The sequence below is a fragment of the Dermacentor variabilis genome, chromosome 3 (assembly GCF_050947875.1).
Source record: "Dermacentor variabilis isolate Ectoservices chromosome 3, ASM5094787v1, whole genome shotgun sequence".
NCBI lineage: Eukaryota > Metazoa > Arthropoda > Arachnida > Ixodida > Ixodidae > Dermacentor > Dermacentor variabilis.
The window spans coordinates 232724306-232747059 of record NC_134570.1 but is presented as its reverse complement, the minus strand read 5'-3'; the positions used below and the strand labels follow the sequence as shown (position 1 = coordinate 232747059).

General features: G+C 46.5%; 1 protein-coding gene across 5 annotated transcripts in view; it reads right to left on the bottom strand.

The window, feature by feature from the left end:
* The window catches only part of LOC142576705 (uncharacterized), a 111367-nt gene that overhangs the window by 75115 nt on the left and 13498 nt on the right, over positions 1 to 22754 (bottom strand). For all 5 annotated transcript variants that reach the window (XM_075686959.1, XM_075686958.1, XM_075686961.1 and 2 more), the window contains exon 3: positions 11407 to 11567. In XM_075686959.1, coding sequence (XP_075543074.1) covers positions 11407 to 11567 — 161 coding nt within the window. The remainder of the gene's footprint in view (positions 1 to 11406; positions 11568 to 22754) is intronic.

The following is a 22754-nucleotide window of genomic DNA, read 5'->3' as shown; positions in this document are numbered from 1 at the left end:
GAGTGTTTGCAGCAGCGCGGGCCTGAGCGCTTTTATTTCTTTTTTCGGGGGACTTCCTGGCGCGTGACCACGCGTGTGACCCTTTCAAAACGTTTCACGGCTAATTTGCTAGGGCAGGGCGCATGCACCATCGCGCCATGAAAGAGGTGGATTATGCTCAGCGGCTAAAAGCGTTTGCGACCGGAACCCAATTGGTCGATCTTGCACATTTACTCTGTGATATGGCACTGTGCCGACGCCACACAACGACGCATCGGTTTTCAAGATCTACGATCTTGAAAACCGATTTCAAGATCGGCTTACTTTGATCATAGTGCACCAAGAACTTAGCTTCCTCTAGCAGCCGCTTTGTTGCTCGGAACGCGTTATCTTGTCTTGCTCCCCACTGCCAGCATGTGTTCTTTCTTAGCAGCTCATGCAGCAGCTCTAGAACAGTAGCCAAGTTTCCCAGAAATGAGTGGCAGTAGGTCACAAAGCCCAAAAACGCCTGTAGTTCTGTAACACCGGTTGGCTTCGGCATTTTCATTATTGCAGCAATGTTGTCCGTCTTAGGTAACAATCTATTCGTATTTATACGATGTCTCAGAAATTCAACTTCTGCTTGTCGGAACTTGCATTTCTGCGGATTCAGCTTGACACCATGTTGCCGGAAACGTCTGAAAACTTCATGCAGCGTCTCACAGTTGCCGCGTTTCTCCGCGACTACTACATCGTCCAAATATACTTGAATGCCCAGAATGCCTTGCAGGATGCCATCCATAAGTCGCTGAAAAATTGCAGGAGCAGAGGCGACACCAAAAGGAAGCCTATTAAAGCAAAACAGGCCTTTCGGAGTGTTTACAACCAAAATCTTCTTCATTTCCTCATCAAGCGGCAACTGACTGTAAGCATCTTTCAAGCCGATAGTGCTGAATACTTCACCACCATTTAGGTTTGCAAAGATATCCCATATTTTTGGCAATGGGTACTGCTCTGTGACACATGCAGCATTTGCGGTCACCTTAAAATCGCCCCACAACCGAATGGAACCATTCTCTTTGATAATGGGAACCAGAGGTGTCGCCCAGTCTGCACTGTCGGCAGGCAAGAGTATGCCATGCCTAACAAGTCTGTCTATTTCATTTGACACTTGCTCCCGCATTGCATATGGCACAGAACGTGATTTGCGCAACTGCGGCATTGCATTTTCCAGCAACCGCAAATGGACTGCAGGTCCATCAATTAGCCCTAGACCTGGCGTAAACAAATCGCCGAACTCCTCTAAAAGTGCGCTAACCAAAGTACTGTCAGGGACATTCTGCTCACCGGAGGTTTCCTCGCCGAGAATGCTGAGGACGGGCCTTCCGCTACGCTCAAATGCGCTGATGACATCGTGCCCGCACAAGTTCGGGCCATCGCATTGCAAAACGGTTAGAGTTGTATCTAGGGTCTTTCCTGCGTAAGAGACCGGAAGCTTCAGCTGACCCCTCACGGGAAGCTTGCCAAGAAAGCAGGACAACTGCAAGGACGTCTCGCAGAGCGCAGGCCAGGCATGCCGATGCTTGCAGTATGTTTTCCACGCAATGACGGAGACAGGCGATACGGTGTCCACTTGCATTGTCAGCGGATTTCCGCTCCAGCAGAGGGTGCAAACCACGGGCTTGACCCAGTTTACCGACGTAGTGTACAAACTCAGTAGACAAAGTTCGGTGCCGTCGCTCTCTGAAGAATGTTCCTCACAAAGGGCCACCCTTGTTTCCATACACACATTTTAGATAGGTGCCCTTTACGTCGGTAGTGAAAACACTCCGTCCGGCGAAACTTGTACTTGGCTGCCTTGTGCTTAGTGCTACCGCAGCACGGGCAAACGGCGTCTTTGTTTGGATGAGAAGTGTTTGGATGAGTCTTGTGGTAATACAGTTGACCTTGCACCTTGCTCCTTGTTGCCATAATCCTGTGTATTCTCCATATGATCAACGCTAAGGGCGGCCATTTCAGCTGCTAAAGCTATATCTTCGGCTTCTTTCAGCGTCAGCGAAGGTCTTGCCAAAAGCTTCCGACGAACACCGGCATCACGTAGACCACAAACAAGTCTGTCTCGTAGCAGCCTGTCCCGTACCTCGCCAAGGTTGCAACTGCAGGCCTTTTTCAGGATTTCCACAATGAAGTCCTTTGTTGCCTCGTCGGGACGCTAGCATCTGGTGAAGAACTTGTAGGATTATGCTATTTCATTGCGCTGTGGCACAAGGTGTTCTGCCAGCAGTTCAAGCAGCTTCTCGTAGGTGAGGTCTTGCATTTTCGCTGACGTGCACTATACCGTCATTAAGCCGACTGTTGCCGTTCTTAAGGCTGCCGTTAGCAGGGCTTGTCGTTTCTTCGAGTCAATGATTTCGTAAGCTTCAAAGTAGGACTGCAGACGCATCTGGTAGGCGTCCCGACTGTCTTCCATTTCGTCGAAACCCGGCAGTCCGGTGTGGGCCGCCATGGAGCAGACATGGCCCGGTGGTGGGCAGCCTCGTCGCCACTGAAGTAACTCGAGAAGCGGTTGGCAAAGAACAAACGCTTTATTAAAGGTTAGTGTAGCTTTTATAGCCTTTATCTAGTGATGTCACAGCAGCCACTGCCGATTTACAAGAGGTGTGGGCGGTGAATCTAACAAAATAAACATAACATCACTAAAACTTCCGTATCTTCAAAGAGAGACACGCAGCCACAGTCCTGGCAATGGATGCCCAAGTGGCCTTGAACAATGTTATGGACGTTCTTACAGTGCTCTCTTAAACGATCGTTTAAGCACCTGCCTGTCTGTCCAACATATTTACTGCCGCAAGACAGGGCAATTTGGTAAACCACATTCGTTGTGCATGTCACAAAAGGTTTTCGGTGCCCGACAGAGCAACAACTCTGACGTGATCTGACACGCTTACAGAGCCTTGCCAGCTTTTCCGGGGCTGAGAAAACAACTGATTCCTGCACGCTGCCCAACCTTCTTTAGCCCATGGAAGACATCATGCACATAAGGCAGCACTGCAAACCTGCGTCTTTCAACCGGCTGGTTCCTTGACTGAGCGGGCTCATCACGTTTTGTGTGCCTCAGAAGCTGTTCCGCTATGGCTGAAATTAAGGCCAAAGGGTAGCCAGCCCAAGAAAGGCAATCAACCTGTGCAGCAAGACTATGTTGCGTCTCGTGTGAGCAAGATTTATAGAGGCTGTTAATGAGGCATAACTTTATAATACCTCGTTTAACGAGCTTTGATTGTGCCGAGTTAAAGGGCAAGAGTGACTCCTTACTTCTCAGTTCGAAGCACCAACACACGTTTGTTAGCAAGGCACAGCCTGAGATCTAGAAAGCGCAAGCAATCATCAATGGGGACCTCAAGCGTAAGTTCTAAAGGTTGCAGCTCTTAAAGATCTCCAAGACTTCCGAAACAGCAGGCTCGAAAGCGTGATCAGAGCAATCAATAAATACCAGGTAGTCGTCCCCAAACCTGCACACTTTGAAAGCAGAAATAGTGTCTAGGTGACCATGAATATAGCGATCATGATGAGCTAGATAAATATCACTTAGTGTCGGCGCCAGGCATGATCCTATACAGGAACATTACTTTGTATGTAATGTAATAGAAGGTTAGCAATTCAAGAAAGCTTAGAACGACAGAAAGCTGAGCTCATTAGTAAGGATTCATTAGCAAAAAAGAGGTGAGGCGCGCAGAATGGACACAAGAGTAGACAAGTGGACAACACAAATGCAGACTATGAACTGAAGGGAGCACAGAGGCGAAAAAAAAAGAAAGAAAACACAAAACTCATCTGCGCAAGCTCTGGAATGGTATCACCACGTGTCAGTCGGGTACATGTGCTGGTCTACGTGAGAGGTAACTGTTAAGACACGTAATCTCTTCCTTATGTAAAGTAATCGAAGGCTGACTCACACACACACTTCCACCATTATAGATATGCCATCCCTCTACCATAAGATGCATATCTTCATTCTTATGACTGTACAGTATTGCGCATTCATCTAACTTTGGCGTGCAGTTACAATCTTGGCAATATAGGGAAAGATTAGAAGGCGATCCACCGGTTAAAAAACTTTTATGTTGCATTAGCCTCTTATTGATACACCACCCCATTTGCCCTACGTAGAACTGGCCACAGCTAAAGGGAATTTTATAAACCACACCCATACGACAGTAAGTAAAACTGTTGTTCTTATTTTGCTTCACTGGACAAATATCTGTTCTTTTCTTGCCTTTTACCTGCTCCTTTTTCCTCTGCACGGCAGCGCATATCTTACCTAGCTTATTGGGAGCAGTGAAAGCAACATTAACGTCATATCTACTTACAACTTTTCTAAGCCTGTGCGATACTGAATGAATGCACAGAATAGCCACTACTCTTTTTTTGCTATTACTGCTTTCTGTGATCACGTCCGTCCCCCTCGAAACCGACTTCTTTAGGCATTCAGCCACAGTGGCCACTGCTACGCTAGGATAACCCGATTCTAATAGGCGCCGGCCTACGCATTAAAACTGGCGCTCATTTTGTGCATGCAGGATCTGGTGAGAGAAGACTTGCCATGTTGTGCCTTAAGTCTTCTCTCACCAGATGCTGCATGCGCAAAATGAGCGCCAGTTTTAATGCGCAGGTCCGGCGCTTATTAGAAGCAGGTTATCCTAGCCACGGCCGGTCTCGGCGCACTCTCCCCTTACGGCCTGAGCAGGCGTCGAGGGAGCAGGGCATTTTTTTTTCTGCGCTGCTGCACCACTGTTCTTTGCGAGAGGGCGCTCCGACCCAAACCTCGCTGCGGCGCGCCGCGCCGGGTTTTGAACAAGTCAATGCATGCGGGGGCATGTTTTTTCATGTGCTGGTTTTCTTCACTGTGTTGAAACGTATGAGTGAAATGTTTGTCACGTGAAGTTACCTATCTACACGCTTGCCACATACTTCGCTCGCCTTGCCGACAAGGTCACGCTTTGCAGTAAGTTTCTGCATCTGACTTTTCATGGATACTCGAGTCACAGACTTGTGAAGTGAAGTTTCGCATGTCGAGATCACCGCTATGGTGTACTGCTGTGTGCCGTTTTGTCAGTCGCAGTCCGGAAAGACTTCCGGTGTCCGAGACACTGCTTCTCCTAGGAAGCGAGAAAAACGAAAAGCAGACCCAGACGATCGTGACAATGCAGTTTTAGAGTCGACGGAGCATGAAGCCGAGTAGAAAGCTAGTACATGCACGCAAACAGCAAACACTTATGATGCGCAGCAGTCAAGTCGTAACCAATTAATGGTGGCAAGGCTTCGTTCACAGGTAGCGTATTATCGCTCCAAGTGTTCAAAAGCACAGCAGCAGCTAGAAGCACAGACAAAGGTTTCAACAAGACAAACAGTTCTGACAGAACTGCTGAATATCTCTGGCAGCATGCGCTTCTACAACTACGTGCCATCACGCCAAAGATGCAACCACTGCCAAGGAACAACGTGCACCGTGTTGGCAACGTGACACTTCCAGAAAGGGTGCAGCATGCCCTTGGGCCTGAGTCTGCTGTGGAACCTCAAAAGTCGCCACACGAGCTTCTCACCCTTGTCAAGCAAGTTGCAGGACAAGCCCCGGACACCAAATCTGAAAGGCGTGTTGCAGAAGGCGTGGATGTTTTGATGCATTGCAAACCTTCCACAAAGGCACTCCCGATCGGATATCTTACATTGTTTCTGAAAGCGAACTCGTTATCACTTTTACCCTCTGACAAAGAAGGTGGTTTCGCTGTCCTGTCATTGGCTGACTTCAATTTGAAGGGCACCCTTGCCATTGATTCAGTTTTTAAACGTGATGACAGTGTTTCCCTTGCAAACGTGAAATTAAAAGCCAAAAACCTGTGCAAATCTCTTAGCCTTGATAAGCTAGCAAAAGTGATAGACAAAACTAAAAAGCTAAGCCTAGATATTTTCTTTTCAGCTAAGACGTATAAGATTGATTGCCCTCTGCGGGTTATCGTAACTGAAGCAGAGACTTGGCAGAAAGCTGTTGGCTTGTTTTTGCAAGATAAACTAAACCTACTAATCGTTGACAATCCTTTCCTAGTTAGAGATTCTGGTGAAGTTATTAGTTTTTTAAGAGAGAATGAAAAGGCACTCAAGATGTTCTCAATCGAAGTTAAAGATCTGTACTATCCACTTTCACATGACAAGTTGCTACTGTTTGTTGCAGAATGCATTGATGACTTTGGATCAGTTGGCTTTCAGAATGCTGCAGGTGTTTCTGTTAGCTGCTTTCTTGAATTGCTGACCTTCTATTTGAAATCAACTTTTACCTCATGGAATGAACGAAATTACATACAAAGTAACGTTCCTGTATAGGATCATGCCTGGCGCCGACACTAAGTGATATTTATCTAGCTCATCATGATCGCTATATTCATGGTCACCTAGACACTATTTCTGCTTTCAAAGTGTGCAGGTTTGGGCACGACTACCTGGTATTTATTGATTGCTCTGATCACGCTTTCGAGCCTGCTGTTTCGGAAGTCTTGGAGATCTTTAAGAGCTGCAACCTTTAGAACTTACGCATGAGGTCCCCATTGATGATTGCTTGCGCTTTCTAGATCTCAGGCTGTGCCTTGCTAACAAACGTGTGTTGGTGCTTCGAACTGAGAAGTAAGGAGTCACTCTTGCCCTTTAACTCGGCACAATCAAAGCTCGTTAAACGAGGTATTATAAAGTTATGCCTCATTAACAGCCTCTATAAATCTTGCTCACACGAGACGCAACATAGTCTTGCTGCACAGGTTGATTGCCTTTCTTGGGCTGGCTACCCTTTGGCCTTAATTTCAGCCATAGCGGAACAGCTTCTGAGGCACACAAAACGTGATGAGCCCGCTCAGTCAAGGAACCAGCCGGTTGAAAGACGCAGGTTTGCAGTGCTGCCTTATGTGCATGATGTCTTCCATGGGCTAAAGAAGGTTGGGCAGCGTGCAGGAATCAGTTGTTTTCTCAGCCCCGGAAAAGCTGGCAAGGCTCTGTAAGCGTGTCAGATCACGTCAGAGTTGTTGCTCTGTCGGGCACCGAAAACCTTTTGTGACATGCACAACGAATGTGGTTTACCAAATTGCCCTGTCTTGCGGCAGTAAATATGTTGGACAGACAGGCAAGTGCTTAAACGATCGTTTAAGAGAGCACTGTAAGAACGTCCATAACATTGTTCAAGGCCACTTGGGCATCCATTGCCAGGACTGCAACTGCGTGCCCCTCTTTGAAGATACGGAAATTTTAGCAAGACACAGCTTACAGCTCCCCCGGGAAATTATAGAAGCTGATTTCATCAGAAAACTGGGTAGTGTGTGTGTTAGTGCCCCCTCTATTGCGCTGACCCCTAATGAAGTCACGTATCTTAACAGATAGAAATCGTTATGTTCATTTTTTTCGAGTGACCATGTTTTTAGTGGAGTGACATGCTGTTAGAACACCCCTTGTGACTGCCTTTCACTTTCTACGCATGCCCCCTCTTGTATATATTGAACACGATGTGAAAATGCAATAAAATATTTTTGGAAGTCAGCGCTGTGTCTGTTGTCTTACGCAGTCCTTGTCCTTTGCACTGTATGCCATTTTTGATCATGAATTACCAACTAGCCAAAGCAACCACCCTAGAAAAAATGGAACCGGGCAGGTCATGTAATGCGCCGTTAGATAACCGTTGGACCATTAGGGTTACAGAATGGGTACCAAGACAAGGAAAACGCAATCGAGAACGACAAAAGACTAGGTGGAGCGATGAAATTAGGAAATTCGTTGGCATTAGTTGGAATCGGTTGGCGCAGGACAGGGGTAATTGGAGATCGCAGGGAGAGGCCTTCGACCTGCATTGGACATAAAACAGGCTGATGATGATGACCTCCTTAAGGGAACATGTGCACAAAATAAAGAAAAAGGAGGATAGGTGCGCACATATGGCGGCTCATGTTACTGCGTGTGGGTGTGACGCTCGATTTTCGGAGACTACCGTTCTGGGCAAGAGTGGCAACACCTCCTCTAGGCTTGCACTTGAGACCTTCTTCATCAAGGAGACCAGAGATGGGTGCATAAGTGAGCCTTCTATCTCATTACTAGATGCCAAATTTGACTTCTTGCGCAACCGCCTTTGATGCGCCTGCTCTCTTTTGCTTGGTATGCACATGTGTGACAACAGTATACACCGTTTTTTCGTAGGCGCCGCCACATTGTGAACGCAGTGGCACCGCCTATGAGCAGCGCCATACTGGCTTGGGTGAAAGCGGTCTTTTGCAAGGCAGGTATACGCTCAGCAGTAGGTTCTGGCGTTTGTTTTCGCGGTCATGCGGTCTGTTTAGTAGGATGTGCGTCTTCTACATGGCAAACGGTTCTGTGAGACGTGCTGAAGAGGTTTAAGGCACCATGGCCGGAGTTTCTGCTGGCGTTGAGGTGGAATGAACACGCAGCGTGATGTGTACGCGCATATTTAAGCCTACAATCGGCCTCGGAGATCAACTGTGTATTTCTGAATGTTCCATTCAATAATGCGACCTTATTGCAGTATTAGCCTCTATTTCCAAGCTGCGGTTTAGGAGCCATGAAACATACTATGTGACGATCGTAACAACGTGGGTACCATTCTGTTACGATAGAAGCTGTGATGTTATGCATTGACAAGCGTTCAAACTGTTCGCTGCAGGTTACATTGCGTGACTACTTGGTTCGATGGATGAAGTTTCCGCCCCTGAATAAAATAGTTTTGGCAAGTAATAGCAGCATACCTTACAGTCTGAATTAAGCTTGTCGAGCAACTAACTGCGCGAGCATCCTAAGCAGTGGTAGGTGCTGGATTACAGATATCTTTGTTCTACATACTGCATGGTCCAAGCATACAGCATCAGCAGTTATAAATCTATAAACATTGTGTGGCGCGACTATGCGAGGTCGTATTGCGGTGTTAGCTTATTTTCTCTTGCTTTTTCGAGAAAGAAGATGATAAGCAATTTTTTTTTAATGTTTGTTCCATTCTCTACAACGCACTCTCACGTATTGCGGAAATTTTGTCCTCAAAAATAGCCATCACATTCTTTTTATGCGATCCCTCTCATATATCATGGCTGTATGCAGGCCAAAAAGGCAATGCTGAAGCGCACATCTTATATATGTATCGTGCTGGTTCACCAACCGCAGTGATCACTGTGTTGAGCAGTGCCATCGGCCTCATGCAGGAAGGCTAGCGTAGACATATAGTAGATTCAAGCCTACTAGACTTGAAATGCGTGAGAACGATGCCAGTGCATCACAAATATTTGATAGCACCTGCCACTTAGATGTTTCGTGGTTGCCTTAGGTTGGCCGTGCATGAGCATGCACTCTTATGTTTTATGTTTTACTCCCTATGCCAAGCGATCAGACAGTGAGCTTATTTACCATTTAATGCTGGTAATACAGAGACACCAGTTTTCTTTGTTGAATTAAAACCAATATAAGCAAAATAGTTCACAACACATACACACACCGCGACTGATAATGTGCGTACACCACGGCTGATAAAGCATGTCGCATTTTTGTGCCCCCAAGACATATTTCCGCCTACTGTAGTCATCGATGCACCGAAAGGCTTCCCTGACAACCTTATATGAACGGACATGGCGTAAATTTCACAAAGTACGATCTAAAGCATTTCGAAATTGTTCCGCAGCACGCGACAGCAATACTTTCAAGCAGCGCCGCGCCGGATCTCCGAAGCCAGAGAAGAGGAAAGGCTTGCCGCGCGCCTTTTCCCCCTCACCTAACGAAAAGGTCTATATATATGTACGATTCTATTTTTCCATTAAACAGTTGTGAGTAGCGCTTGCCTTTTTCCACCTTTCTTGTCTCTGTGGTTTTTATCGCACTAAGTTACTACTTTAATTGACGCAGCTCTGCCATATTCAAGTGTGCTGCAGGCACTTCTGAAGTGCTCCCTGTCCAATAACCTTGGTGGCACAGAGTATGACACCATTCTTGCTGACAGTGACAAAAACGTAAGCAGTGACAATGACTAAATTGCGCATGTACTTGTCCTTTCAGTGCGTTTTGCAACGGCAGTTTCCTGTTATTTTCTGCATCATTTCCTCTTTTCTGTGGCATCACTTCACATTACAATCGTAATACAGTAAAACCTCGTTAAACCATACCCACTTAAACAGTAGTTTCATTTAAAAAGTAGTGAAGTCAAATCCCCAACTCAGTGGCCATTTAACATAATGTGTTTTGTATCCACATAAACCGTACCAGCTTATTGCATACTTATCGGTTAACACGCAGTGTTTTCACTTTTCGCCGCGCAAACATGGCGGTGCGTCATCTCCATCGGGCGGCTCGGCAGAGCAACAAGCCTCAGAGATCGGAACGGCCTCCAAGTGCCCTGTGCGTTTAAGCGTGAAGCCACATCAACATCATTTTGGTGCCATGCCAGAGAGAATTCTTTATTCTATGAGAGAGTGTTGTGGCGTTGTGCAACCAATGAGTCTTGTCCTGCCGAAACTCAAATAAAAAAAGATGCCAGGTGCTCAGCACAGAAGAAAAATTAGACATCATTCGTGCTATCGAACGTGACACGAAGAAGTTGGCGCTGGCATACGACAGAGATCTGCGGTTGACTACAGTGTGTGGCATTTGGAATGCGAAGAAATTGCTCGACGGCGCTACTACGACCGCGAAGAGATGTCGGCTACGAGGTAAGACTTTTCGTTATCATTGCCTCTGTTGTTGCCGAAGTGTTGACTAGCGACAGTGATGAGGACGACATGGAAAGCGACAGCACGGGCAATTCAGGCTCGACAGGGGTAGAAACTGGGCGTTATGCCAGCCTCATGAATGCAATCGTCGCAACGAGAACAGCACCCCTCAATGGAAAAGGTGCCCAGCGACTTCTGTGGCGCTACTGTGCGCATGCACAGAGAATACGTAACGCCAACGAGGAATCTGCCATGCGAGTGTTTGCCAAGAAGAGGGGCTGGCTGAAACGCTGGCTCGCAGCTTCAGTAAGTTTGAGGCCGCTGTCGTCGCTGCTAGGCCGCCGCAGCATCAAACGAAAATAACACTTTCGTCGCGCAAATTGCATAAATACTGAATGTTTTTTTCCCTTTCATCACACTCTCTCCGAGTTCCGTTTTTGACAGGTAAGTGGGCGATCTCATGGTGTTTCGGTTAAGCAATACTACCGTTTATTGCATACTTTTTCCGAGCTCCAGCCAACTACAGTTTAACGAGGTTTCACTGTGTGTGTGTGTATATATATATATATATATATATATATATATATATATATATATATATATTCTTTTTCCCCCCGGGAGAAATTAAAAGTCACCTCTTGTGTTATATTCATGGTGGCATTATTCACGTGCAAATACGCTGTGGCAGATCCCTAAGCGAGGCATGCTGGGATGCACGCACCCTCGGACAAGAAGGGCGAGTGCCTCGTCGTCCAGGGCAAGACTGTCCAACTCGAGGCGGATGAGATTTGCCAGGTTCTGGTGCTCAAACATGCGGCCAAGCGCACGCGCTGTCAGTCGTGGCCCCCGTCGAAGCTTTAGCTGACGGAGCTCGTGTAGGCCCTGTAATAAGAGCAAGGGAGTATAATGAACACTGCGTAAATAGGAGAAGCAGGTATACATCTAGCTAAATTACCGGCTCCCATTCATACTTGAACTTTGCAAAAAAAGTGCACAAAATTTACTATTTATTTTTTGTTCTAACAAATTATTACACATTATATCAGAATTCGAAAAAAAATCTATCATGAATGAGGTTTCGCTGCTCTATTCACCAGATATGTTTGCGGGAGACCTCTGCTCTAAATAGTCTTTCCCTGAGCATACATGCAAGACTCAAGTGTAATTAGCTAAACTCAAGACAACAAAAGGAATCGAAAGCATAGAAGAATTTGTTCAAGTGCAGACACTCAAATGCATGATGCTAACCGAGTTAAATGAGTGCAGTTTGTCTATGGCAAGCATATCAGGAAAAGCTGTGGCCTGAACAAGTACTGCTCAATCTAAGATGGTGCAGTTGACTTCTGTGAATTAAACCTTAGTTTATTCGACATTTTACTAAAGGCTAACTGCAATGAAATTTCAGACCACGTAAGAAGCCTAGATGAAGATAATGTAGATATAAAGGAACCTCCAGGCAAAATTTGACATTTAAAACACGAGCGGAAGCATAATGGTAAGCCAGCAAAGTTAGCCACTTCTGATACTAAAACTGACCCAGCCCCCCTCCCCCCCCCCCTCGAAAGAAGAATGGCATTACCGCTCACTACAAGTGGGGCATTGTGTAACGTTCATCTCCTCGGCATGACTGCCAAGAGTCCAATGGCACACCCATTGAATCTCGTAGTGTAGATACCGCGGCTGCCACAGGAAGCCTTCACGCCATAGTCGATGCTCAGACTACCACATACTCCGACTGGTCTCTGTGGTTATCCCAGGCATGGCAAGACAAGCCAGCCCAAGTACGTGGCATCCATGGCTGCGCTGCCAGTGCCACAACAAAAAATTTTGGATGAAACATGCTGGGACATAGCGACACCACCAGGTGCATAAATTTTATGCTTAGGTACTGTTCAAAGGCTGGTAACAAAATGAATATACAATTATCAGCTCTGCTTGGTCAAGATTGGTTCAGTGGCGTATACTACTCATTTACAACAAATTTAGCATAAGTGAAATTTCATTGCAGTTGGCCTTTAATTTGAATGCACTGGAAAGCTCTGGCAAAAAGCCATACACTGGCATGGAAGGAAAACTCAGATCAAACTCAAAAGCATGTCAGATAATTCCTCTCCCACAGGCACATTCTAATGTGTGCAGCAGTTACTAAACGCTTGAAAATCCAAGAAATTAAGCAGATGGTGCTACTACTACTTCCTTAGGAATGAAGCCTATTGCATTTATATTTCATTTTATCTTTTAGTGGATGACACACCTCCTACCCATGAAGTCACCCGTTCCTGCTTGTTTCATGCCATGTCATGCTGAGCGCTCTTTGTCTTGTGTTGGTTAAGTGGTGCTTCAAGAGCAAGAAACAAAAAGAGGCTACAGACTACTTCAAGCAATCATACTTAAAAGGAAGAGGTCTGGACACCGACCAAAAATGGTTTAAAATAGTTATTTATGTTTCGGCTCCCGTGGGGGAGCTGAAACATAAATAACTATTTTACAAGGCTCCCCCACGGGAGCCTTGTTCACAATGAAATGCATCATCCCGACCAGACGGGCTTCCGTCATACTCTCAACTTCATTCAAGCAATCATAAAAAAAAAAAACATTCGAATTCATTCATTTTTCCAACGTTTGTTAATTTGACCTTTTGGATAGTTCAACGAAATTTACCAGTCCCACAAGGGTGAAATTAAGGGTAGTACAAGTGCAAACAGCTAGGACAAGTGCAGCTTGGTACCCAACAGGTTAAACAATATGCACCTCTAAGTGCCATCTATACTGAAAATTTAGTGCAAACAAGACAGTGATTTCGTGAGAAAGCCATGATTGCCTGGTGCTTCCATTTATGCACCACAGACTCAATGTGAATGTTTCTGCAAAGTTCACATTCTACCGCAAGCATGATAAGTGCTACTGCAAAGTGGTGAGTGGGACACCTATTTTATTTTTACAGTCGAACCCACTTATAACAATATTCAAGTGCTACGAAAATTCCATTCTTATAACCGATAATTGTTATAACTGGGTTGCATGAAAAAATTAAAATAAGGGGATGGCAGAGCTGATGTGAGAAACCTATATTGGTGGCGAGGAGTTACGGAGTCGCCATCTATCCGAAGCGCGTCGCTGGCGTAGTATGAGGGATCACGCGGCGCGCTCCTCATAGGTTTTGCTGTCAGAGCTCACTGAAAACACCACGCGCGAGCTCTCCCGGACATTTCTGTAAGTACTTTCGAAACGAAAGAAGTTTTTTTACTCTCTAAATAATAATCTTGGGCAAACTGAAAGCATACAATCGTTTACAGACGCTATCTCTTTACCGAATACGTACAGTGAACGCCACTGCGCGCGGTCGCCACGATGGGGTTTCCCGAACCGGCTTCTTGCGTGAAAGGTAGGTAAACGCTGAGAGCAAACTATGTGAAATGTTTTATTATAGGGTTTGTATAACTAAATGGAGCGTAACAGAAAGAAGCCTCAATGCAGCGATCGCGCAGATTCGCAGCGACTGACTGCACGTCTGCATGCTTGTCCTCGCACTGTTTCGCTTTCTCCGCGCGCGCATTTTCACACCGTGCCATGAGCTTCAGGCCGCAGAATATGAGCATTTGACAGTATACAAGCAACCATTGTTGCGTGGGCGCTATCAGAGCTGTTCAAAAATAATTTCATTGTAGAGACTTTGATGCCTACTGGGACGGTGATGTGCCGTCGCGACGATTCAATCTTTTTTTCTTTAAATTCTTTGACCTTTAAATATTATTTCTCGAGTTGCGTCGCGCTGTATGTTTATCGGTGTTCTCAGCGTGCAATTTCCCGCTGCTCCTTTCTTGTAATCCAGTGCATTAATTCATAACACAATTATGAACATATGCCATGCTTTTTTTAAACGTGCTTCTTACCACTGCCTTTCCACTCCACTGAACTTGCCAGTATCTATAGCATCGACAAATTCATAGACCAAACCGTCAGGACATTAGTCGGGCAGCGGACTCGGGCGAGCGTCTCAGTGCGCGTTTTGAGAACATTGCAGACCGGGCGCCGTAGCAGATATCTTCCTCGCGTCTGTGCTTGCTGCATACCCAAGTTGTAGCCGATGACTGTTTGCCTGTTTATGTTTCGCTAGCCAAGCTTCACGCAGCTTCTTGTCCTGCGGCTACGTGTGAATAAGGCTGACACCGGCCTCCGTTACGTGCGTCCGGCCTGGCATCGAGCAGTAGCCTACCATGTTGCGCGCCTTCAAAGGCAGCCACTACCTATTGTAGTGCTTTAAAGTGTTGTAAAGGAGACACTCGAAGCGGGAAAACTTCGCCACTAAATGAGGACCGCAGCATACGAGGGAATTTAAACTCGTTTTCAGCTCGCTTCGGCGCTCCCGAAGCAGCCGACGCGGCCGCTACGTCCACGTGATCCCTCCTAGCACGTCACGCCAATGGTGGCGCCAGCTTTTCCAGTGGTGGAGCTCGAGGCCAATAGGCAAGGAGGCCAGTGCCCCTCCCCACCCCCTTTCTCCGCCCGGCTGGTGATTGTGTTCACTCGTTTAACTGCTTCCTGGGTGTTCCGATTGCGTGTAACAAGCCGCGGCTGTCGGCATTAAAGAATGGCACTGCTGTAACAGCTGCAAAGAGGTGTAACGGGTGACAAGCGATATGCGAGCATTGCCGAGGCATCGCATTGGTGGCCCTAAAAGGAACTTTTTAAAAATTGCGAGAAGGCTGCCGTGGCAGCCTGTCAGCTTGAGAAATCCAAAAGAAATGCTGAGGAGAGATCGCCACAAGCATCTCACCACGTACATCTCACTGGCTAGCACAAGAAAAGTCTGTCCATAAGCCATGCATGCTTTACGCGAAGCTTGCCGACATCCTTCTACAAGGCATCCAAGCGCTTCACATAGTGCAGAGGAAGGTTCCTCGCGAAAACGAAGCCCAGGAGGGACTGAGTCATGCCCGGCCTCCTGTGAGAACAATGTTGAGGCAGCCTGCCCTACCGCGTCATCGCTGCTGTCGTCACCGTCGCTATCCGATGAAAGCATGTTCGTGACGATCGTCTCATCGGTTATAAGCACTTAGTTTCCAAATCCATAGCCATGTGATTTCTTTTCACCAGCAACGTCGTGCATTGCCAATGATCAGCAGGCAGATCAGCCATCTTCCATTTCAGCGGTGAGTCAAGCGAAGTTGAGAAACCGTGTGGGCAGGAACGACTTCCACACAACCAACAAAAACGAAAGTAGCGATTAAGCTGTTTGCAGAATTGAAATGAATGAGGAGCCAGCAAGCAACATGCGAGCAATCTGCTTGCAGCGCAGTTGGTGCGGTCCATTTGTGTTTTGGAGGGTGGGGTGGCTTATAGCTATGGGTGCAGCCCATTCGCATTCGGAGGGGTGGAAGGGTGACAGGAGAGAGCCGCGTGGAGATGGCTGGGAAATGAGTGCGCGGCGGCTGTTGGAGCAGCGGTCCATCATGCAGCGGCTCGAAGTTCTCGTTTTCTTTTTTTCTTTTCAAGGATTTTGCATTTCATTACCTTTCGGCTCAGACACCCACCAGCCAGACTTCATCGTTATAACCAATAATGCGGCATCGGGGCATTGTAGTAACCGGGTTATATCACCATGGAAAACATACAAATATCGACGGTGCAGCACCTTCTCATTGTTATAACCGATATATTGTTAAAATCGGTATCGTTATAAGTGGGTTCGACTGTATTACATTTTTACATGCTGCAGTCCTGCTAAGGCTATTGCAAGAGGGGGGATAACATCTAATATTAGTTGCAGACAAAAAAAAAATCGGTCAATGGTCACAAATGAACATCTAAAGGCAAAGCATTCCAATATTCAGTTGTTAGGAGAAAGAAAAATTGCATTTCTACATGTTGATTCGAAGTTGAAACATCAAAATGTTTAGGCTGTGAAAGCTACGAGTCAGGAAAGGTTCAATGAACTTTGTGTATTAATGTATATGGGTTAATTAGGGTGTGCTGAAACTTTAAGCTGTCGCTGTGTGCTGACACAGGGGCTAGGTTCAGACCAGAGAGGTCGGTTCCTATATTTCAAGTCTGAACCTTCTTACTTTTTGATCATAGACCCTATCATCTCAACAGGAAATGAAATGCACAGCTTTCTTCTGTACAGACTCAATCTTGTTAATATATCATTTTTCTCAAAAGGGTTCCACAATACAGATGTATATTAAGAATTGGTTAGATTAGTGTATTTTACATTAGCAGTTCAGTTCCTTGAGGAGCCACACAGCACTGCAGGTTGTCAAGTTTGTTTTTATTGATTTGCTGCTTATTACTTTGATGTGCTTGCTCCAGGACACATTACAAGTGAGGAGGAGCCCAAGGTATACTCATATTACTACTACTTATTAGCTTTAGTATTACTACTACATGTACTACTGCTGTTACTTACAGTAGTAAGGAATCATTGAAAGAGTACAAGAGGAGTTAACCACCTAGTAAATTACATATAGGCAGTTTTGCCTAAGTTAATACTCATTTGCTAGCAATCACACCATGAACAAAGGTGTGTAAGGAGAAGATTACCTTCAGGAATGGCACACGCATTTCATTATGGCACACGCAGTGCTCCAGAACTGTATAGGGCGCCCTGACAAAGTTATGTAGTGCTGGCGTCATTGCAAAGCCCAGCTTACATGTTCTGAATGATAGATTAACTGAAGTACCCACACATCTTTTTTTTTTCCCCTTACAGGAGCTGCTGACACGAAGATGGAAGGTTCATAGTTGTAGCTTGTAACCTATCTGCCCTCAGTGGCTTTTCACAAATGATATTTGTCCCAGGGCCTGTTGCTGTAATAATCTTGCTTGAAACATTATTCATTTTCTCACAATATGTTAATGATTTAAAATTCGTGCTGTTATTGTTTGTCGCTATATGCGTTATGTGCTGCCTATAGAGGCACCACTGATGGCCACATAGCAGGCGCTTTCGAAAGCATGCTCAGGATGCAGTAACAGATGACAACACTTTACAGCAAGGATGGCTGAAGTTTGCAGCCACAATTTCTCTTTTTTTGATGTGCCAGATCGCTACTCCAGCCATCACAGCTTCAGGAAAAAGATGGGTCCCTATGAGAGCAGATACGTACACAATGTTACATGCCAGGTGCGTCCCACAAACAGGCGAAGCGAAGCCCAGATATACTAGGTGGAGCTCGTGTTAAGTAGCTGCTTCATTTTGTTGATTAATGCAATGTCTTGGTTGTTCTTGTTTTTTTTTAATTCTACCTATCTATAATACATATGAGTGAATAAAAATACGAGAGTCCTACACTGCCGAAGCAATACCGCTGTATATGTCGACAAACCCCTTCCCAGTGCAGTTTTTTCAATTTGAAGTTCCCTGAGAAATCGGCTTGGAAACGTGCAAAGCTAATGTGTTACCAACGTTTGAGCATTTTTTTCCCCGAATGTTATGGAAGAGAGAAGCGACTCCACTTTTCCACTTCTCCACTTTTAAATAAGTGGAGAAGTGCCTGCCAAGGTAGATAGTGCTGGCGGCAAGGTCTGGTATAGGCATTGCCCCTATCTGCCTTGGCTTGGCGTAGGCATTGCACACCTACACCACTAGGGATAATAAGAAAGAATTCAATGGAGTAAGAAGTGCATGCGAAAAAAATGGCACTCAGCTGTGAAACACAGAAGGCAATCTGCATAGTAAGTCTGCTCAGACAGCATTAAAGGGGCACTAAACTACTTTTTATCGAAGCGGGTAAATGAATTTTAAGGTAAAATAGGCTATCTCATAAATACTTTGCCGCAAAATGTACTTCAATGCGCTCAGCAGAAGCGGAGTTACGAGCAATGAAACACGCCCTTCGCAGTGCTCCCGCTCCTTCTTCAATACCTTGCACTGCGAAGGCTATGGCAGAGCAGGGCATGCCCACAACGCTCCACCTACTGAAAGTTACTGTGGCGTGCAGTTCAAATTTGATTTTGGATGTTAACGTACATGGCACTATTTCCAATTTTGATGGCTACGGCGCACCAAACGTAAGCCAAACGCGGTTGTCTTCAGCGAGCTGCAGTGTGATTAGCCATTGGATTCGCCGCAGCACCCCGGGGCAGCCACGGTATGTGTGCCACGTAGCAGACCTCGGCTACATACGAATGTTGTGCGTATGCACAGCATTTGCTTTGTGAATGACAGGGCTCGAGTGCATGCTTGTGTCCTACGTGGTGTGGGCAGCCTTTGTCCTTCACCAGCTTGACGGAGGGATGGTAGCCATGTCCAACTTGCGCATTTTGGACAGCTTTCAATAAGCCTGCCAAGGTGTATAACTAGGAGTGGCCAGCAGTGAGCGCATCCTGGCAACCGTGCGTGTGGTCTGGCCTTAAGTGTCACAGGATTCGAGGCTAGTTGAGTGCTCAAAACTAGTCGAAATTTGCGAGACCCGACAGCTACGACACCTATAAGCAGGGTGGCCAAAGTTTAATTGCAATGCAGTTGGCTTCTTATGGATCGATGTAATTATTGAAATTCGAAAGCAGATTTTCACTTACTTCAGCCTGTTTACTAAACTTCGTCAATAAATATACACAGTAACAGTAGAAAGAAGCGCACTGATCCAAGCACCCCCCTTTATTGACGTCAGCTGTTGGCCAATAGTAGCCGCGTGTCGGAATCCACTCTGTTACGAAATAAAGCATCTAGAAAAGAGTGTGGAGAAGGCTTCTGCTGAAAACATTGTTTGAGGAAAGGGTGTCTGCCATCCGCCTGCGAGCTCCACGTGCCGCGCATGACTGCAAAACGTGGCTGAAATGTTCACAGCAGCGCATGCTATGCGCGGACAATGTTTTTTCAAAACGCCCAAGGGGTGGCTCAGTACCCCTCTAAGTGTAATTGCTTTACAAATCTGACACGAATTCGTCAGAGAAATTGAAATAAATATACCATATCCAACACCAAACAGCAATCCTCATCCTGAGCTACCTCTTTTATAATATGTTTCCCAAGCCACCCTAATATCAAAGATGTCCTAGGGTGAAAGGAATAAAGCTGTTAAAGAAGTCTGTGCCTGTAATTATTCCGATAAAACACAGTGTGATTTAGGCCCCTTACAAACAAACTGAGATAAAAACCTTGCACAACAAATCAACAAGAGTTCTGCATGAAGCAACTAGAACAGTTCAACATGCGCAAAGCCACACACAAAATAGATTCAAAAACATGAACTGCAGGACAGTTGGTGTGACAATTTAACGAGCCGCATAAAACCAACGAAATCAGTCCTTGTAAGCAGCAGCAGCTTTAACACACCACAATGCACTACAGTCGTGCTAGGGCAACACTGTGACAATGCGACAAACAGCAGAAGCAGTAAGCGGCATTCAGAACCTAAGCAAAATGCCTTTAACCTGTATTCTGCATTGCACACAGACAAAATTAAAAGATGGGTAGACCGTGACCAACTTCATCTCTTACCCGTGAAAACACGATAGAGTGCAACAAACACTGAAATGACAAGAAATTTCCCACCACACGGCAGCAATCCATTGCTGCCATTTCTCTCGCTGATGAAGCCTCACAGGAAATGATTAAAACTGTGTTGCCAGCAAGCCTTTTACAGGTATTTGAGCACCCACCGCACAACAATGGTTCTTCAATGTGCCTTGAAGCATTGGCCACCACACAGATCCAACGTGTGTTGCTCATTTTACTCTGAAAATGTGAATCCCTTCCGAAGTGCACTTAGCATGCCGCCACCGGTGGTGCGTCTGTTGGCGCACACTATGCATGTAGTTGCAACTCCGAGGCACCTGGCTTGCATTGCTACATGTGAAATTTATCTTGTCTATACAAGCAGTGCCAGAGACAGAGAGAGGAGAACACTTTATGAGGAAAGTTATGAATATTGTCACGTGGTGGTGACGTTAAGAACACAGTAGCAATACTGTGAAAGACAAAACTAACTTTTATAGGGCGAACCTGTGCCCACAAAAACAGGCTACACTTATAGCACAACGATAGCGACAAACACTGTCGGTGATTGTCGAAAATCTGATCAGCGGGTCACACGCGTCTGCTTTTATACATCAGTCGTCAAATGTTCCAGAGTAATCGCTGGGACCCACGTGCCTTCTACAAAGTTCTACATTATTCGCGTCACGCACACATGCGATCAGATTACACAAGGCTTGGTCACAGACAGCGGATGGAAGCAACGATAACATTCCAGAAACTTCCGATACATGCAGGCGCGTCCTGCGCTGTACGATAACATTTGGTAGGCGGTGAAACGTATCGCGCGATAAATACAGCCAAGTACACATGTTAATACCCCCCTTTTAAAAAGCATCGACCCGATGCCGCAAACAAACGAAAGTAATAAAGAAAAGTACTCGTAGCAAAGAAAACAACAAAATAAGGAAACTTTGTCAGTGTCCGTAAAATGGTCTAAGACGCACCACGTGGACCACTTCAGCTCGTGCGCGGCGCCACTGTGAATGCGAAATGCCGTCTGACACGACCTCATAATCCAGTGCGCCAATACGCCGGATGACTTTGCAGGGTCCGAAATAGCGTCACAATAGTTTCTCACTCAGTACTCGTCGGCGTATCGGGGTCCATACCCAAACACGGTCGCCGGGCTGGAACTCGACGAAGCGTCGTCAGAGGTTCTAGTGTCAGCTGTCGGTACGCTGCTGGTTCATGATCCGTAGGCGGGCGAGCTGTCGGGCTTCTTCGGCGCGCTGGAGATAGGTAGCGACGTCAAGATTCTCTTCGTCGGTGACGTGCGGCAGCATGGCGTCGAGTGTCGTCGGGTTCATGCCGTAAACCAGCTTAAACGACGTGATCTGTGTTGTTTCTTGCGCCGCCGTGTTGTAAGCGAATGTTACGTATGGCAGGATGGCATCCCAGGTCTTGTGTTCAACGTCGACGTACATTGCTAGCATGTCGGCGAGGGTCTTGTTCAGGCGCCCCGTGAGACCATTCGTCTGCGGGTGGTAGGCAGTTGTCCTCCTGTGGCTTGTCTGGCTGTATTGCAAAATGGCTTGGGTGAGCTCTGCTGTAAAAGTCGTTCCTCTCTCGGTGATGAGGACTTCTGGGGCACTGTGTCGCAGGAGGATGTTCTCGATGAAAAATTTCGCCACTTCGGCTGCGCTGCCTTTTGGCAGAGCTTTAGTTTCGGTGAAGCGGGTGAGATAGTCCGTCGCCACGACGATCCACTTATTCCCGGATGTTGACGTCGGAAACGGCCCCAACAAATCCATCCCAATCTGCTGGAATGGTCGGTGAGGAGGTTCGATCAGCTGTAGTAATCCTGCTGGCGTAGTCGGCGGTGTCTTGCGTCACTGACAGTCGCGGCATGTCTTGCCGTAACGGGCGATGTCGGCGGTCAAACGCGGCCAGTAATACGTTTCCTGTATCCTCGACAGCGTCCGGGAGAATCCGAGGTGCCCAGCGGTTGGATCGTTGTGTAGGGTGTTCAATACTTCTGGACGCAGCGCTGACGGTAAAACAAGAAGGTAGCTGGCGCGGACTGGTGAGTAGTTCTTCATGAGCAGGCTGTTTTGTAGCGTGAACAAAGACAACCCACGCTTAAATGCCCTAGGGACAATGTCGGTGTTCCCTTCCAAATACTTGACGAGGCCTTTCAGCTCCGCGTCTGCTCGCTGCTGTTTAGTGAAGTCTTCCGCGTTTATTATTCCAAGGAAGGCGTCGTCGTCCTCGTTGTCTTGCGGCGGGGGATCGATGGGGGCACGTGATAAGCGGTCGGCGTCAGAGTGTTTTCTTCCGGACTTGTATATTACGGTGACGTCATATTCTTGCAGTCTGAGGCTCCACCGCGCCAGACGTCCTGAAGGGTCCTTTAAGTTAGCTAGCCAACATAACGCGTGATGCTCGCTGACGACTGAATGGCCTGCCATAGAGGTAAGGACGGAATTTTGCTGTAGCCCAAATGATGGCGAGGCATTCTTTTTCAGTCGTAGAATAATTGCCTTCCGCTTTTGACAACGACCAGCTAGCATAAGATATCACCCGTTCAAGTCCGTCTTTCCTCTGGACTAGGATGGCACCGAGGCCTAGGCTACTGGCGTCAGTGT